The sequence below is a fragment of the Crocuta crocuta genome, unplaced genomic scaffold (genome assembly GCF_008692635.1).
Source record: "Crocuta crocuta isolate KB4526 unplaced genomic scaffold, BGI_CrCroc_1.0 scaffold276, whole genome shotgun sequence".
NCBI lineage: Eukaryota > Metazoa > Chordata > Mammalia > Carnivora > Hyaenidae > Crocuta > Crocuta crocuta.
The window spans coordinates 1,203,756-1,222,630 of NW_027531270.1; the positions used below are offsets into that span (position 1 = coordinate 1,203,756).

At 34.8% G+C, this 18,875-nt stretch overlaps 1 protein-coding gene across 9 annotated transcripts in view; it reads right to left on the minus strand.

Annotated features, from left to right (window-relative positions):
• Positions 1-10,814: 10,814 nt before the first annotated feature.
• Positions 10,815-18,875, minus strand: part of SLCO1A2 (solute carrier organic anion transporter family member 1A2) — a 130,463-nt gene continuing 122,402 nt past the window's right edge. For all 9 annotated transcript variants that reach the window (XM_077771168.1, XM_077771169.1, XM_077771172.1 and 6 more), the window contains one exon: positions 10,815-11,411. In XM_077771168.1, the coding sequence (XP_077627294.1) occupies positions 11,192-11,411 (220 nt within the window). In that variant the 3' untranslated portion in view covers positions 10,815-11,191. The remainder of the gene's footprint in view (positions 11,412-18,875) is intronic.

An 18,875-nucleotide genomic window follows, 5' to 3' on the forward strand; every position in this document is an offset into this window, starting at 1 on the left:
GTACTTTTTAATTTCCTTCTTAACTTCTTGGTTAGCCCATTCGTTCTTCAGTAGGGTATTCTTTAGTCTCCAAGTATTTGTTATCTTTCCAAATTTTTTCTTGTGATTGATTTCGAGTTTCAGAGTATTGTAGTCTGAAAATATGAATGATATGATCTCGATCTTTTTGTATTTGTTGAGGGCTGATTTTTGTCCCAGTATTTGGCCTATTCTGGGGAACATTTCATGTGCACTGGAGAAGAATGTATATTCCACTGTTTTAGGATGAAATTTTCTGAATATATCTGTTAAGTCCATCTGGTCCAGTGTGTCATTCAGAGACATGGTTTCCTTATTGATTTTCTGTTTAGGTGATCTGTCCATTGCTGGAAATGGGGTGTTGAAGTCCCCTACTATTATGGTATTATTATCAATGAGTTTCTTTATATTTGTGATTAATTTATTTATTTGGGTGCTTTCACATTTGGACCATAAATGTTTACAATTGTTATGTCTCCTTGGTGAATAGATCCCTTAATTATGATATAATGCCCTTCTTCATCTCTTGTTACAGTTTTTATTTTATTTTATTTTATTCTTTTTTCTTAAATAGTTTATTGTCAAGTTGGTTTCCATATAACACCCAGTGCTTATTCCCACAAGTGCCCTCCTCTATGTGCATTACCCCCCTTGACCTCTCCCACACCCCTTTCAGCCCTCAGTTTGTTCTCAGCATTCTAGAGTCTCTCATGATTTGCCTCCCTCCCTCTCCCCAACTATTTTTTCCCTTCTTCTCCCCCATGGTCCTCCATTAAGTTCCTCTTAATCCACTTATATGTGCAGACATATGGTATCTGTCCTTCTCTGCCTGACTTATTTCGCTCAGCATAACACCCTCAAGTTCCATCCATGTTGCTACAAATGGCCAGATTTCATTCTTTCTCATTGCCATGTAGTATTTCATTGTATAGATAAACCACATCTTAAAATAAAAATTTAAACATGGAAAGAGCCCAAGTTTTTATTTTAAAGTCTATATTGTCTGATATAAGTATGGCTACTCCAGCTTTCTTTTGGTGACCATTAGCATGATAGATGGTTCTTCATCCCTTTACTTTCAATCTGAAGGTGTCGTTAGGTCTAAAGTGGGTCTCTTGTAAACAGCATATAGATGGATCTTGTTTTCTTATCCATTCTGTTACCCTATGTCTTTTGATTGGAACATTTAGTCCATTGACATTTAGAGTGAGTACTGAAAGATATGAATTTATTGCCATTATGTTTCTTATAGAGTTGGAATTTCTGGTGTTTCTTTTTTTCTGGGCTGTTCTAGTCTTTGTTGCTTTTGGTCTATTTTGTCTTCTTTCCCCTTTGAGAATTCCCCTCAAAATTTCTTACAGGGCTGGTTTAATAGTCATGAACTCCTTTAATTTTTATGTTTGTTTGGGAAACTTTTTATTTCTGCTTTTATCCTGAATGACAGCCTTAATAGATAAAGAATTCTTGGCTGTATATTTTTCCAATTCAGCACATTGAATATATCCTGCTACTCCTTTCTAGACTGTCAAGTTTCTGTGGATAGGTCTTCTGCAAACCTGATCTGTCTTCCTCTGTATAGTAAGGATTTTTTTTCCCCTTGCTTCTTTCATGATTCTTTCCTTGCCTGAGTATTTTGTGAATTTGACTATGATATGGCTTGTTGATGGTCAGTTTTTGTCGAATGCTGTGGGAGTCCTCTGTGCTTCCTGGATTTTGATATCTGTGCCTTTCCCCAGATTAGGAAAGTTTTCCATTATGATTTGCTCACATAACCCTTCTATCCCTTTTTCTCTCTCTTAATTTTCTGGGACCCTCATGACTCTGATGTTCCTTTTTACTGAGTCACTGATTTCTCTTATTCTTAAATTGTGTTCTTTTGTTTTACTCTCCTTATTTTTTTCTGCTTCATTATTTTCCATGTTTCTTCTCTATATTGCTCATTCTCTGTTCTGCCTTATCCATCCTTGCTGCCATGGCATCCATTTGAGATTGCAGCTCAGTTATAACATTTTTTATTTCATCCTGACTACCTTGTATTTCTTTTATCTCTGTAGAGAGGGATTCTAATCTATTTTTGACCCCAGATAGTATTCTTGTCATTGTGATTCTATATTCTGGTTAGACATCTTGCTTGTATCTGTGTTGGTTAAGTCTTTGGTTAACATTTCTTCTGGCTCTTTCTTTTGGGGTGAACTCCTTCATTTTGAAGGAAGAAAAGGAATTAATAAGATTTGTTAAAAAGTATTTTAGTTAAAAAAATTGTAAACAACACACTCAAAGAAAAATCAAATAAATGATTCTAGATCCTACGTGTGCTTTGGTCTGGTTATTGAAAGGAGCTTGATTAATTAGACATAAAATGAGAAAATTTTAACATTAAAAAATTAAAAACAACACACACAAACACCGAATCAAATAAGTAATGCTAGATCCTAGGTGTGTTTTGGTCTGGTTATTGGTCTGAAGGAGCTTGGTTGATTAGAAAAAAAAGGGAAAAAATAAAATTAAAGAATTAAAAACAACACACACACACACACACACAATCAAATAAGTGATGGTAGATCCTTGGTATGTTTTGGTCTGGTTATTGAAACGAGCTTGAGTGATTAGAGAAAAAAGGGAAAAAGAAAAGGAAAAAAGCAATAATACAAAAACAAAAGTTTGTAAATTTGAGAAAATGAATACGATGAAATAGAATAACTTGAAATGATGGAAGTAAAATAGAATTTAAAAAAATTAGTCAAAAAGGGAAAAATGAAGGAAAACTTGTTTAATAAAAATTGAAAGTAAATATAGATTTTTATTATCTTTCTGTATTCAAGTAAAAGACAAGAAATAAAAAAGAATAAAAAAAAGAAAAGAAAATTGAATAGATGAGCCAGCAAACAGACTGGGATACGATTGATATTGATATACATCGTTTTCCCCCCAGAAGTCAAACTCTGAAGCACTTTGTAGTCCTTAAACTAGCCAGGGGGAGACATTTGTGGTGTCCCTGCGGAGCTAGATTGTCCCAGTTGGGCAGGGCTTAGTGTAATGGTTTCGCTCTCCACTAGACGTTGCTGCTTAGCTTACTGGGGTGAGTTGTGGCGCCTGCAGGTGTGTCTGCGCATGCACGGGAGGGGTGACAGTGGCATCACCCAGGTATCCAGGCTGGCGTCAGACCTCTGTGCTCTCCCTGACCAGGAATGGCACACCGTCCTTTGTCTTCATTTCAGTCCGCTCCCCGCTTGTGCTCTGTCCATAACACACCATCAGGTTGCCAGGAGGCACCTCCCTCCTGAGTTTTCTCTGAGATGCGGATGTATTTCTCCACCCTTCGCTTCTGAGGGGCTGCGGCTTTGTTCCCCGCAGACTCTCTGGGGGAGGGTCTCACTGAGCAGCCGGCACCCAGGAATGCTCGCAAAACCTTGCTGCTGCCTATGTCCAGATACTTAAGGCTGGGTGCCAGCCTGATCCAGAAAAATTTCACGTGATCACACAGCAGCCGCGTTTCTGGGTTTTGGAAAATCTCGCGATGCCCGAGAAGCTCCCAGACCCATGCTCCTCCTGGGAGTTCGCCCTCCCCACCAGGTATTTTGAGCTGTGGAGTTTCAGACTCTGTGTTCCCCCTGTTCGTAGAGTCTCAATGGAGTTTAAACCCTCTCTTTTCTCCTTTCTCCTTTTTTAGTTCAGTCCCCTCTGCTGTTTCCACCTTCTTTTCCCCCACTTTCGCTCCAGCTGCATTTGTGGGGGTGTGTTTGCCACACACTCCCCCCAACCTGTGTCCTCTCTCCACAGGCAAGAACAGCTCCCTGCCCTCTGTGGCTCCTCTGTCTCCCAGTTCACCCCTCCGCACCGCGTCCCTGCTGAGTTCTGGGGTTCAGGTTGTGCAGGTAGTTGTGTTAATCCTCAAATCAGATTCCTAGGGGTGCAGGGTGGCTTGGTGTCGGTCTGGCTGCATTTCGTGTATGCGACACAGAGAAAAGACTTCCATGCTGCTCCAAGAAAATGTGTTTCAATTAACTATGAATTTTCAAGACCATTTAGATTATTTGAGAGTATTTCTCTTCCTTTTCTTCATGTGATTGTAGTCAATAGATTCTCCAATAACTAGTAGGTTATCTATTTGGTAAACAGTTCTTAGTACACATACCATTTATAAAGTAATTCATTCTATAGACTCAAGTCATTATGCAACAAGACTTTTAATTTTGTTTCTTTTGAGTTCCTTCTATATTCTCAGTTAATTTTTTCTTTTAAAGACTGGATTTTTTTAAACTAGAGTCTGTTTTATTAACTCAAAGATGTATCCTTAGCAAGTGTGCATGAAGAGTCCTAGTGATGTTCTCCTAGCAATATTTCCCATATTCTTAATAAGATCTTTTCATTATTATGAGGTCTCTATACAACTGATAAGGAAAATAACAAATAATGCCATTAAGGATGAAGGTAGAAGAAAAGGTATAATCTTGCACATCTGATATTTGGAATGCCTGCACAAACATATCCAGTATGGCGAACTTGTTAGAAATTATTAGGTGTATATTATACTAGGTCTATAAGTGATTTTTTTCTCACATGTTTTAAGAAAATATACAGAATCATGAAAACAGTGAGGTTTTCCCATGATGTGAAAGCCACCTAAATATCTTTTCTTCATATTAGTCTATTCTAAGAAACTTAGTACAGTAGGCATATCTTTAGTGTTGGGAAGAATTTACCTCTTTTTCTCTCCCTGGCAACATCCTTTCCTCCCTTTCAAGTAACTTATACCACTGTCATTTACTTATAAAAAATGATATTGATGAAAGATGTCTTTTGAATTTATTAAGCTTGACATACCATTGGGATCAGTCAAATTATAATCTTATTTGGAAATTGTAACAGGAATTATACACATCTCAGAGATACTATGTTTTCCTTTTAAGTAACATTTGTTTAAGTTTTTCTTAAGGCCAATTGCATAAAGATTTCACACTTTGCTTTGAACACCCACCAGGCTTTACTTCAACAGCACTGTTTCTAACCAAGTTCTGGGCACTACATTGACTGTTTTTATAATTTGTGTCCTGTATGAGTTGTGTATATACATATATTAACCAAGTTATAAGACTGAGAAAAAGTAAAGTAAACACATTGTTTAACAACATAAAAATAATCTACTGAGATAGTTGTTTGTTGGATCCCCAAATCTCTTGAGCAATAAATTTAAGAGATAGATACATGAGTCATAAATTTTAAAATCACTTCCAGGATTTCCTACATTTGCTGTATGGTTCAACAAACTGAAAAGCATTTTAAATAACTGGTTAATGAAATTAATTCTTTGTTTCTATTCTAGAGCAGGAGATAATATGAAATCAACTTAAGTTTCAAGGCCACAATGATGTATAATGGCATTTATTAATCTAACCCTGACATAAGTGAGCTTAGTGTGAAAACATAATTGGCAATATGCATCTCCTCTCTAGATATATGTTATCTAATATAATAGTCACTTTCCAATATTTATCAATTTTTAAATTGTGGTTCCCACCCCTCCTTCTCCTTTATCTCTCCTTCTTTTTTCTTTCTTTCCCTTAGCCTTGTCTCTCTTTTCCCTAAACTGAATAATTCAGTTCTGAGCCATTAGATGGGACCAGACAAGTAGGTATGTAAATAGATAGGAAATATCTCTTGAGGGAAACTACAGGTAACTGAGTAACATGTAAATGCCCAAGAGGTCAAGTAATGTTAGGAGAGTGTCCATAAGAGGGATGGACCAACATGACTTCCAGAAACCAAGGAAGTGAATATTGGTCAGGGTTTTCTAGAGGAACAAAATTAATAGAAGATGATGATAGATAGATAGATAGATAGATGATAGATAGATGATACATAGATATTAGGCAAGCAATTTTGAAACCTAGGGAAGAGTTTATGTTGCGGTTTGAGTCCCAAAGACAGTCTTTCGGCAGAATTTCCTCAGGAGAGGTTAGTCTTTTCAGTTAAGGCCTTCAACTGTTCTTTACTCAAAATCTACTGGTTTAAATGTTAATCTCATCCAAAAAATACCTTCATAGAAACATCTAGAATAATCCTTGGCTTATTATGTGGGTACTGTGACCTAGCCAAGTTGACATATAACATTAGCCATCACAGGGATAAAGAGGGAAATAACACATGGGCTTTCTGGCATGAGTGTCAAAACCTAAACAGGGAGAGGAAGACATCCCTGTGGGAGGAAGCAGGACAGTGGTCTGCTGTGAGGTGTTAGAAGTTCAGTAGAGTGAGAAAGATTTCCAGGTAGGAGAAAGATTACAGTAATAGTGTTGGATTTTGAGTGGGGTGAAGAGGGCATCTGCAAGGGAGAGAGAGTGGCACCAGAAATGGAAGATTGGATGGCACCCAGGACAGGGGATTGTTTGCCAATGCCACATTGCCTTAATTATTTTTGTTTTATAGGTTTTAGTATCTGGTGGTGGGCTTCTCCAACTTCATTCTTCTTCAAGATTGCATTGACCCTTTATATTTCCATGCAAAGGCCAAATAATCTTGTCAATGTCTGCATTTCAAAAAGTACTGGGATTTTGTTTGAGATTTCACCAAATCTGTAGATAAATTTTGGAAGGACTGACATCCTTACAATATTAAATGTTTTCACCAATAAACATGATACAGGTATTAATTTCTCTGGATACTCTCTTGTAGCTTTGAGGGTAGAGATCTTGGATACCTGCTATGAGATTTATCCCTAAGATTTCAATGTGTGTTTTTTTAAATACTACACTAGTATGCTTTACAAATATCATTTCCTAATTGCTATTGATACATGAGAAGCTGCATTTGATTTGTATATCCAGATTTGTTAAAATTCACTTATTTGGACAGTTTATCTCTAGTGACTTTTGGATTTTCTGCTTATACAACATGTCACTGATGATTTTATTTTTTCTTTCCTATCCTTACAATATTGTATTCCTTTTTTTCCCCCTCCTCCTGTTTCCCTGTCTGGGACATTGGGCATAATGTTAAATGGAAATGATGATAGCAGGCATTTTCTTCTCACAGTCATCCTTAGCAGGATAGCTTATAATATTTCTTATTTAACTATAATGTTGGCAATAAGTTTTTTGCTGTTGCCTTTTTTATAATGATTGTGTCCTGAAGCATATTACATGAAATTTGTTGTGGGTTTTTTTCTCATCTTAAATATTCACTTTTAACCTCATTTTGTATTCATTTAATTTTTTCTTATATAGGCTCTCCTCTCAAGTTTTATCAGCTTAATATTCCACAAAACTTAGCCCTGACCCTGCTGGTGGCAGATGTTCAGCACTATATCAGGTAGCCAGGCTCTGGCTGTCTTCCTACCCTACCTTCCTTAAATGTTGGTCTCCATTCCTGTGCCTGTTGTCTGGTTGTAAGACAGCTGCTGCTTCTCAAAGTCTAATATCCATTAGACTAATTCCTAATAGTTGAGGAAGGAAGAAAGAACACAAAATGTATTCTCAGAAAGCTTTGTCTTTTTCTTTTGGAAAGAAATTACCAACTAGTAACAGTAAAGGAGATCGTCTTCATTTGCTTCGATTATTCCTTCAATTAGGACTGGACTTTTTTTCTTTCTCTTTATCACTCCGGAGTCAGCATTTCCCACCAAGACCTAGTGGTGAGCTTATGCAAAAACTCCGGTTACTCGGTGACCCATTACACATTCACAGTGATGGAAGTTACATTGTGCTATTATTTGTTGTTCTGTAATTGTTTTCTGTGTATATTTATTCACCTAATAAAATGATGCCAACTTTAATTCTACTTAAATTCTACAGACTACACTTAGTTAGCATCACTGTCAGGTACACACATCAACACATATATCCTCTACGACCAGTCACAGAAATGCAAAAGCAGTTGTTCAATAAACACCCATCGGAGAACCTCAACAAGTCTTCAAACACCCATCGGAGAACCTCAACAAGTCTTCAAACTGGAAGACTCAGTTTTTCCTTTCTGTAAAATGCATCATCTTATTTCTTTTATTATTATTATTATTTTGCTGATGTGTTATTTTTTATGAAATACTATTTTTTAACCATGATTTACATGTGCAGGGGGAAAATCAGAGTGTAAAATGAACTAAAATGAAGGACAAATATGTTATTATTCTTCTCCTCATGGTAGTCCAATGCCGCAGAGGCAACCATTTTCAGCAGTTCTAATAATATGTATATGCCAATTTTATATTAATTTATCAAATTTAAAATATTTGTTAACTTAGTGTTATGAGATATGAAGAATGGTTATTCCCTCTCTTTCCCTTTACATATATCCTCCCAATTTTTATTTTTTATTAAGTTCTTATTTTTTGGTTTCTGCAAACTTTGATTATAGTTAGAATTATGAATAATATATTAAATTACTATTTCTATTTCTGTTAACTTAGACTCTCCACAATATTAATTAAGAAGATAACTGATCATAGACTTCCCTCTATCTTCTCCTATTTCTCTCCTTCACTTTTATCTGCTGTGCCATTACCTCTACCCTATCATGAGGAAATATAAGTGTTCAGAGTAAGAACTGACATCCAAAGATCTCATGGATCACAAAGCACTGCAACAACTACTGTCTCCAATTTTCTTTCCTCCACCAAGAAGTGTCAAAAGAGAACCCTATGCTCTCAGGGTATAGGATGCCAGGATGGGATAGGAATGAGCCCAAGGCACTGGGTCCAAGACCATGTCTCTTTTTTCTAGGTAGTCAAATTTGCTGGCATATATTTTTCATACTGTTCTCTTATAAATGTATTTCTGTGGTGTTGGTTGTTTTTTCTCCTTTCTCATTTGTGATTTCATTTATTTAGGTCCTTTGTCTTTTCTTTTTGATAAATCTGGCTGGAGGTTTATCAATTTTAGTAATTTTTCTTCAAAGAGAACCAGTTTCTGGTTTCATTGATCTGTTATTTTTATTTTATTTTATTTTATATTTTAATTTCTATATCATTAATTTTTGCTCTAATCTTTATTATTTTCCTCCTTCTTCTGGCTTTAGGATTCATTTGTTGTTCTTTTTTTTCAGTTCCTTTAAATATAAGGCTAGGTTGTTTATTTGAGATTTTTCTTACTTCTTGAGATAGGCCTATATCGCTCTTTACTTCCCTTTTCAGAGTGTTTTGCCTCATTCCAAAGGTTTTCATTTGTTTCCATGTATTTTTTACATTTATTTCTTTGATTTCCTGGTTGACCCATTCATTGTTTAGTGGCATGTTGTTTAGCCTCCATGTATTTGTGGTCTTTCCAAGTTTTTTTCTTGTGGCTGACTTCTAGTTTCATAGCTTGAGGTCAGAAAATGTGCATGGTTTGATTTCAATTTTTTTTTTGAGGCCTTATTTGTGGCCTAATAGAAGTTCTGTTCTGGAGAAGGTCCCATGTGCACTTGGAAAGAATATATATTCTGCCCTTTTAGGAGGAAATGTTCTGAATATATCTGTTAAGTCCTTCTGTTCTACTATGCCATTCAAAGCCATTCGTTCCTTGTTTATTTTCTGTTTAAATGATCTGTTCACTGATGTCAGTGGAATGTTATAAAATTCCCTCCTGTTATTGTATAGATAATTGGATACAAAATTCTGACTGCAGATTTTTCTCATTCAGCATGTTGAATATATCATGCCATTCCCTTCTCGCTTGCCAAGTTTCTGTTGAGAAATAAATATCCAGCTATCCTATAGGTCTTCTCTTGTAAGTTAAAGACTTCTTTTGCCTTGCTGGTTTTAAGATTGTTTCTTAACCACCATATTTTGCAAATTTAATTATAATGTATCTTATTGTTGGCCTGCTTTTGTTGATTTTGATGAGAGTCCTCTGTCTCTCCTGGATATGGGTGTCTGTTTTCTTTCCACGATTAGGAAAATTTTGAGCAATTACTTCAAATAAAATTTATTCCACCTTTACTCCTTCCTCTTCTTCTGGGACTTTTATAATATGAATGCTAATAAATTTGATGGAGTCACTGAGTTCCTTGAGTCTATACTTGTGTTGTAAAATTCTTTCTCTCTTTTGTTCAGCTTCATTATTTTCCATTATTTTGTCTTCTAGAACACTAATTCATTCCTCTGTTTCTTCCAGCCTGCTGTTCATTTCATCAAACCTGTTTCCAATCTCATTTATTGAATTCTTCATCTATGATTCATTCTTTTTTTTTAAACTCTTTTATCTCTTTGGTTTTAGTGATGGGTCTTAGTGATGTCTTCTATTCTTTTCTCAAGCCCAGTGAGTATCCTTGTGATTGTTGCTATAAGTTCTCCATCAGGAATGTTATTTATATCTGTCTTGCTTAGATCTCTGGATGTGGCCTTAGCTTGTTTTTTTATTTGTGATAAATCCCTCTGTTGTCTGGGAAAATGTTCCTCTGACAATATCTGACAATATAGCTTTGAAGGATTAGTGATTTTTATAATATGATACTTTCATTCTTTGACACAGATTCTTGTTTTTCAAAGAGAATTTAGTCACCAGGTTTGAACTGCTAAAAAAAAATCCAACAATTTTGTTACATGATTTCTAATAAATTGACTTAATTTGTCAGCATTCTGAACAAAATGAGCAAATATGACTTGAGTAATAAAGCAGAAAAAAATTGATAGCAGGTGATGGCATATTAATGAGTAATCTATATTAAAACAAGTATGTCTGGAATGAATAGAAAAAGTTAAAGAACAGTTATAGAAAAAAAATTCCTTAAAGAAACGTTAAAGAATTAAAAGACATCAGTTTTCTTCACATAAAAATGATGAATTTCACAGGATAAAAATATCAGTCTCTAAATAACCCCAATAACAAAGCAGAAATTTAATGGAATCAAACAGATTTTCATAGTAAGAAATTTTTAAGATCAATTGGAAAAGGAAATGTGGAAAATATACCCTTATTTCACATGAGTTAAAAGAGAAATTGCTATTTTAACATAAAAATAAAACTGGCTCTAATATCCTGTTTTGAAGATGGTTATAAATGTCCCCTGAAGAAAATTTCAAATGCCATAGATGCTTAAGAAATACCATCAATGAATATTTTTTTATCTTGAGTGAAAAAACAAAAAATTGAGATTCATAAAGATAAGAAAAAGCTACCCACTTACCCCTATTGATTTTAAAAGCAGTTAGGTTTATAAGTGTATTCCACAACTCTGAGAAGCATGATATTATAGGGCATTACAATTTAGTTTTCAATTCTTTATCATTCAAAACTTTGGAATTTTGGTCCATATCTTTGCACTCACTTTCCTTCCCTGTAACTTTTGCCTCTATAAGCACAGTTCCTGAAGAGGCATTTTCACCAGGTAGATGACAATTCTTCAAAATATTTAGGACTAAAAAGGCTGGAATATAGCTTAATCCTCTTAGAGCTGCTGGCAAGCCAAGGTAGATGTATCTATGAAAAAAAGAAAGTTAAAACATATTAAGCTTACTTAGTGTGGTGAGTACAAGCTAGTTTTGAATATCTTAATTATTAATATTTCATTCCCATGAGGTCAACAGTAGCTAATTGTCTTGCAAATCAATCTTATATAAGCAAATTTGCTGAATTTACTTATTAATTCTGTTTGTTAAATGTGTTTTGGAAATTTTCATCTAGAAAACTCACACTTCTTTTCTTATCTTTGGAGTTTTGTAAATCTTTTTACTTCAAATCGGACCTCTGCTTTAAATGCAATACCGATAACAACAGCAGTTTTATTCTAGTATTTAGTAAGAATGCTTCCAAAGAATCACCATCAATTGTGTTATATACTCTGTGGAGGGTTTTGATGGCTTTTTAAAAATGTTTATTTATTTTGAGAGAGACAGAGACACAGAGAGAGAGAGCGTGCTCAGGGCAGGAGCAGAGAGAGAGAGGGAGAGAGAATCCCAAGAAGGCTCCATGCTCAGTATGAAGCCTGACACAGGGTTCAATCTCAAAACTGCGAGATCATGACCTGAGCCAATATCAAGAGTTAGACACTTAATCAACCGAGGCACCCAGGCCCCCTTAGATGATCTTATCCAGGTTAAGAAAGTTCCTCTTTTATTCTGAATTGCTCAAAGTTTCATTATGAATGTGTAAAGTGTCACCAAATCATTTTTGTACATATAGTTAGTAGAACATCGAGGATTTTACCCCTTTTATTGTGTTAATAGAGTATAATAGGTTAATATATTTTTCTGATATTGAACCATCCTTGCATGCCTAATATAAATTCTGTTAGTTTTTATACATTATTAGATTTGATTTATTAATTTTTTATTCAGAAATTTTGCATGTATTTTTATAAGTTAAATCAGCTTATACCTTTTCCCTTGTACTGAACTTGTCCAATCTGAATATCAAGACTGTACTAGTTTTGTAAATGATTTGGGAAATTTTCCCTTTTTTTTCATTGCTTAGAATGACTTATATTATTCAGAAATCATCAGTTCATTGAAAGTTGGTAAAACTTGTCTTAAAAGAATCTGGACTTGATGCCTTTAGAGGATGAGAATTTTTGACTGATTCACATTTTTAAATAGTTCTGAAAATATTCATGTTTTCTACGTGTTTATAGTAAAATTTGATAACATATATTCATCTAGAAAACTCTCTATTTAATCTTTCCAAATTGCTGTATGTAAAATTCCTAAGTATTTGTACTTATATTTCCTTTTTTAATTCTTCATAGTGTTTATTTGTGCCCCCTCTCTATTTGCATTTCCAGATTATTGTTGTTGTTATATTTTAATCTTTTCAAAAAACGATGTTTTATTTTTTTGGTTACCTCTATGATCTGTAGTCTGTTTAAGAATGTCAGCATCTTTTTATTTTATTTTATTTTTTTTAATAGTTTATTGTCAAATTAGTTTCCACATAACACTCAGTGCTCATCCCCACAAGTGCCCTCCTCCATGCCCACTCCCCCTCCCCCCCACATCCATCAGTCCTCAGTTTTTGTCAGCATTCAAGAGTCTCTCATGGTTTGCCTCTCTCCCTTTCCCCCACCATTTCCGCCCTTCTTCTCCCCCTTGTTCCTCCGTCAAGTTCCTCCTAATCCTCCTATACGTGCAAACATATGATATTTGTCCTTCTCTGCCTGACTTATTTCGCTCAGCATAACACCCTCAAGGTCCATCCATGTTGCTACACATGGCCAGATTTCATTGTTTCTCATTGCCATGTAGTATTCCATGGTATAGATAAACCACATCTTCTTGATCCATTCATCTGTTGATGGACACTTAGGCTCTTTCCATGTTTTAGCTATTGTGGAGAGTGCTGCTATGAACATTGGGGTACATGTGCTCCTATGCCTCAGCATTTCTGTATCCCTTGGGTAAATTCCTAGTAGTGCTATTGCTGGGTCATAGGGGAGTTCTATTGTTAGTTTCCTGAGGAACCTCCACACTGTTTTCCAGAGGGGCTGTACCAGTTTACATTCCCACCAACAGTGTAGGAGGGTGCCCGTTTCTCCACATCCTCGCCAGCATCTAGAGTCCTCTGATTTGCTCATTTTAGCCACTCTGACTGGTGTGAGGTGGTATCTCAGTGTGGTTTTGATTTGTATTTCCCTGATGAGGAGGGAAGTCAGCATCTTTTTATTTCATCTTTTTTTTTACTTCTAAAATTTTATAATGAACCACTTCAAGAATATGGGGGGGAGTTAAAAAAATGTTTATATTTAACACCCAGGTTTTTTTAATGATTAAATTTTGGAGTGCCTGGGTGACTCAGTCAGTTAAGCATCCAACTTTTGATTTCTCTCAGGTCATGATTTCACAATTTGTGGATTTGAGCCCCATGTTGGGCTCTGCACTGACAGTATGGAGCCTGCTTAGGATTCTCTCTCTCTCTCTCTCTCTCAATCTCTCTCTCTCTCTCTCTCTCTCTCTCTGCCCCTCCCCTGCTTGCTCACTTTTTCTTTCTCTTTCTCTCAAAATTTTTTTTAAAAACATTTAAAAAATCTTTAAAGGGGTGCCTGGGTGGCTTAGTTGGTTAAGACTCTGACTTCAGCTCAGGTCATGATCTCAGTCTGTGAGTTAAAGCCCCACAATGGGCTCTGTGCTGTCAGTTCAGAGCCTGGAGCCTGCTTCAGATTCTGTGTCCCTCAATCTCTGCCCCTCCCTGACTCATGCTCTGTTTCTCTCTGTCTCTCAAAAATATGAATAAATGTTGAAAAAAAATTTTAATCTTTTTAAAAAAGAAAAATAACATGATTAAATTTTGGCATTCTTATTTCAGGGTAATTCAAAAGAAGGCATTAATACATTTAATCCCTTGTGTATCCCTATGATTTTATCTTTTAGCCATTGCAAGATGTATGACTATCTTGGATTTTATGAATTTTGTTCTTAGTTTATTTTTCTAGGTTTACAAAGTATGTGTATATATTTATAACATATATAATTACATTGTATGTACTTACATTTTAGATAATTGGCATAACAGTATACATTTTATTCTGAATACTTCTGTGTTAGCCCCTCTTTTTAAAACTATGCTTATACACCCAGTTCTACTTTATTTATCTTTAACTATTGCACCACATTTCAATGTGTGAACATGCCACAATTTAATCCAGTTTCCTATTGGACACTTGTATTATTTAACTTTTTTTCTATTATCAACAATACTGCAATGAATCTCCTTGCAATACATGTCTCTGTGTATGTGAGCAAGAGTTTCTCTAAAATATGTCTCAGGGCCTTTGAGTACACAACTTAGCAATTGCCCAAATGTTTTCTTCTGTTGTTTTTATTTACTACCAACATTCTTCATGGTCTCTAGTGTCTTCTGTCATAAAGAAAATTTGGAGATTTATGTTTAGTGATATTTGCTCATTTCTTGCTCTTTGGTTTGCTTTTTTTTTTTCAACTGAAACCCAAAGCAATAAGGATGAGAGATATGTGGTTGTATTTTTGCTGATGACCTACCTGCTACTGGTTTAATTGTTATTTCTTTGTAAGCCATCTATTTATTTCTCTGGTAAATCTTATGGGTTTTTTTTCCTTTATCTTGAATGTTTGTAATTTTACTCTGGTATGCCCATTTACATATTTTTTGACTGTGTCTTAAAATATAACTTTGAAGTGAAAATTCATGTCTCAAATTGTAGAAAATTCTAAGCCATTAAATTTTTAAATTTAATGCCATTTTCTCTATTCTCTTTCTAGAAACTTTTTGAGGTTTATGCTTTAATTGTTAATTTGTCTTTAATATTACTTAGGTGTTTATTTTTGTTGAGTCAGTTCATATTGTTGATTTATATTCTAGATAAATTCTTCTGTACTCTCTTCTAGTTTACCAATTCTCATTTTAACTATATTAACTTCAACTTTATTATATACTTAGAATTCCTTTTATTATCTCAGTGATATACATTTGATCTCTAATATTTCTCAGCTTTTTCATATTATTTCTGCTTGATTTTTCTTTTTCATTTCTTGTTCATTTTTAATGGATGTTATGCCATTTATTTATAAATTTTAATCCTATTGAGGTAGCTAAGCATACTTATTTTTTTTGTTTGAAAGTTCTTTCTTTTTTTGTTTTTACAAATAGTTTATTATCAAGTTGGTTTCCATAGAACACCCAGTGCTCATCCCCACAAGTGCCNTTTGGCTATCGTTGAGAGTGCTGCTATGAACATTCGGGTCCATGTGCCCCTATGCAGCAGCACTCCTATATCCCTGGGTTAATTCCTAGCAGTGCTATTGCTGGGTCATAGGGGAGTTCTGTTGTTAATTTTTTGAGGAACCTCCACACTGTTTTCCAGAGGGGCTGTACCAGTTTACATTCCCACCAACAGTGTAGGAGGGTGCCCGTTTCTCCACTTCCTCGCCAGCATCTAGAGTCCTCTGATTTGCTCATTTTAGCCACACTATCTCAGTGTGGTTTTGATTTGTATTTCCCTGATGAGGAGGGATGCTGAGCATCGTTTCATGTGTCTGTTGGCCATCTGGATGTCCTCTTTGGAGAAGGGTCTGTTCATATCTTCTGCCCATTTCTTCACTGGGTTGTTTTTTGGGTGTGGAGTTTGGTGAATTCCTTATATATTTTGGATACTAGTCCTTTACCTGATATGTCATTTGCAACTATCTTTTCCCATTCCATCGGTTGTCTATTAGTTTAATGGATTGTTTCCTTTGCCTTGCAGAAGCTTTTAATCTTGATGAGGTTTCAATAGTTTATTTTTGCTCTTGATTCTTTTGCTTTTGGGGATGTGTCAAGTAAGAAATTGCTGCGGTGGAGGTCAAGAAGTTTGCTTCCTGTTTTCTCCTCTAGGGTTTTGATGGTTTCCTATCTCACGTTCAGGTCCTTTGTCCATTTTGCGTTTATTTTTGTGTTTGGTGTGAGAAAATGATCTAGTTTCATTCTTCTGCATGTTGCTGTCCAGTTCTCCCAGCACCATCTGTTAAAGAGGCTTTCTTTTTTCCATTGGATACTCTTTCCCACTTTGTCAAAGATTAGTTGGCTGTATACTTTCGGGTCCAGTTCTGAGTTCTCAATTCTATTCCATTGGTCTATATGTCTGTTTTTGTGCCAATACCATACTGTCTTGATGACAGCTTTATAGTAGAGGCTAAAGTCTGGGATGGTTATACCTCCCGTTTTGGTTTTATTCTTCAATATTACTTTGACTATTCGGGGTCTTTTGTGGTTCGATACAAATTTTAGAATAGTTTGTTCTAGTTTTGAGAAGTATAAGCATACTTATTTTAAAGTCTTTGTCAAACTCCTGTATTATATTCAATTTAATCTGGAATGAAGTCATGCTTCTGTTGGTAACTTATGTGCCTATCTTTTTTACCTTGAGATTTGTTAATGTGTTTTTAAGTTTTAGCTTGCAAAACTAATGAATGTTGAATGTTTTGTTGTTGTTCTTATTGACTATTTGTTCTGGTTTTCTTTCTCTGAATTTATTCTTCCAAATTTGTTCTGTTTGCTCTTTCTCTGTATTTATTCTTCCAAATCTAAAGCTTTCCCTTTGTTTCTGAGGCCAAACTGAGTTTTTATAAGGGTGATTTTTTTTATAGTGATACTGAAATTAATCACAATGAGAGTAGATTGCTTGGTCTGGTTCTTGGATGTATCTATGTCTTATTTCCTCCTTAGTAACACAGCAATGATGTGCCAAAGGGATTCTTTTAAAATCTCTTTTACAAAGAGGTTTACATTTGTTTCTTAAGAGTGCTATACCAATGTACCGCAAATTTGATGCCATAAAACACGGTAAATTTACTCTCTCACAGTTCTGGAGGCTAGAAATCTGAAGTCAAAGTGTTGGCAGGGCCAGGCTTCCTCTGCAGGCTCCAGGAAAGAATCCTTCCATGACTCTTCTTACCAGACAGCAGCAATCGATAGCATTCCTTGCTTTCTAGATGCAAGTCTGAAATCTCTACCTATGTCTCCACACAGCATTCATCCTGTGTATATGTGTCTCTGTGCCTCCTATCCTCTTCTTATAAGGGCACTGGTGATTTGATTTAGGTCCCACTATAATCCAGAAAGGCCTCATCTTAATTTGACTAATTTAAAGACTTATTTCCAAAAAAAGAGTTATTACTAAATTAAGTCATATACTGAGGTTATGGGTGGATGTGAAATGTTGAGGGGCACAACTCAACCCAGTTCAAGGGTATTCAGTATCTCATGGATTAAGCATTAAATATGGATCTAATCTCTTGGCACCTTGGAAGTACTTTATTTTCTCTTTGGAAACTGATCATCCAGAAATCACTTCCTATTTCTAGGCTTAGAAGCTTTGCACTTAGCCTTTGTACTCAGCTTTTATTTATTCCTTAATGTTACTGTTCAGTTTCTACTTCAGGAAGACTGGATGTCCAGTATGATGTTTGTATTATCTTTGAACCCAGATATATCCCTTTCAAATTTAAAATTGTACCTATTGTTCTTATTTGAAATAAGAAATATATCAATACATAACTTACTGAATAACTTATCAGTCTTTTCTACCTTATTTGAAGTTACAATGTTGTCCTTTTTCTAAATAATGAGTACGTTTATTTTTAGTCTTTTAAAATATATATATATATACATATACATTTAAAGTTCAAAATATACTTTTGAGTATTATTTTAGCTTTGTCCCACAAATTTTCCTATTCAGTGCTTTCACTGATGTAGAGTTCTAGTTATTTCATTATTTTTATTATAATTTATGCTTTGACCTATAAGTAATTTCAAATGTGAGGTTTTGGTAACATTTTATTATAGATTTCTAATTGTATTGCATTATGGACAGAAAACAGTGATTATAAGGTATCAACACATTTTTTTTTAACTTTGTGACATTAGATTTATTTGTAATAAATGTTTTTTATAGGCTTGAGAAAAAGATATAGTCTATTCCTTAGGATTGTTTAAATTACTATATATCCATTAGATAACTCTTGTACAAATTGATAATTCAAATTTTTCTGTATCCTCACTAACTTTTTGCCTATATCATATATTTTCTTCTTGGAAAAGTGTGTTGAAATTTTCCACTCTGTAGATTTCTTCTTGTAATTTTGTAATTTTTTTGTTTTATATATTTGAGGTTAAGTTGATAGATACATATGAGTTCATGACTGTTACATATTATTGATAAAGTGTTTTTAGTAATAAGTAATGTCCTTATTTAACTCTGTTCATCTTTTTCACCTTAAATTCTATTTTGTTTTATAGTCATTAATATACCACAGAAGCTTGATTTAATATCTGCCTAGTATGTTTTTCCTGACCTTTATCTTCAATCTTTCTTTACATATATTTTTAAGCTATATCTTGTGAACAACATATAGCTGGAATTTTGAAAACACTGAAGCTCACATGAAAGTATCTTATAAGAATCAAGTTCAGTTGGTTCACATTCATTGTGAAACCT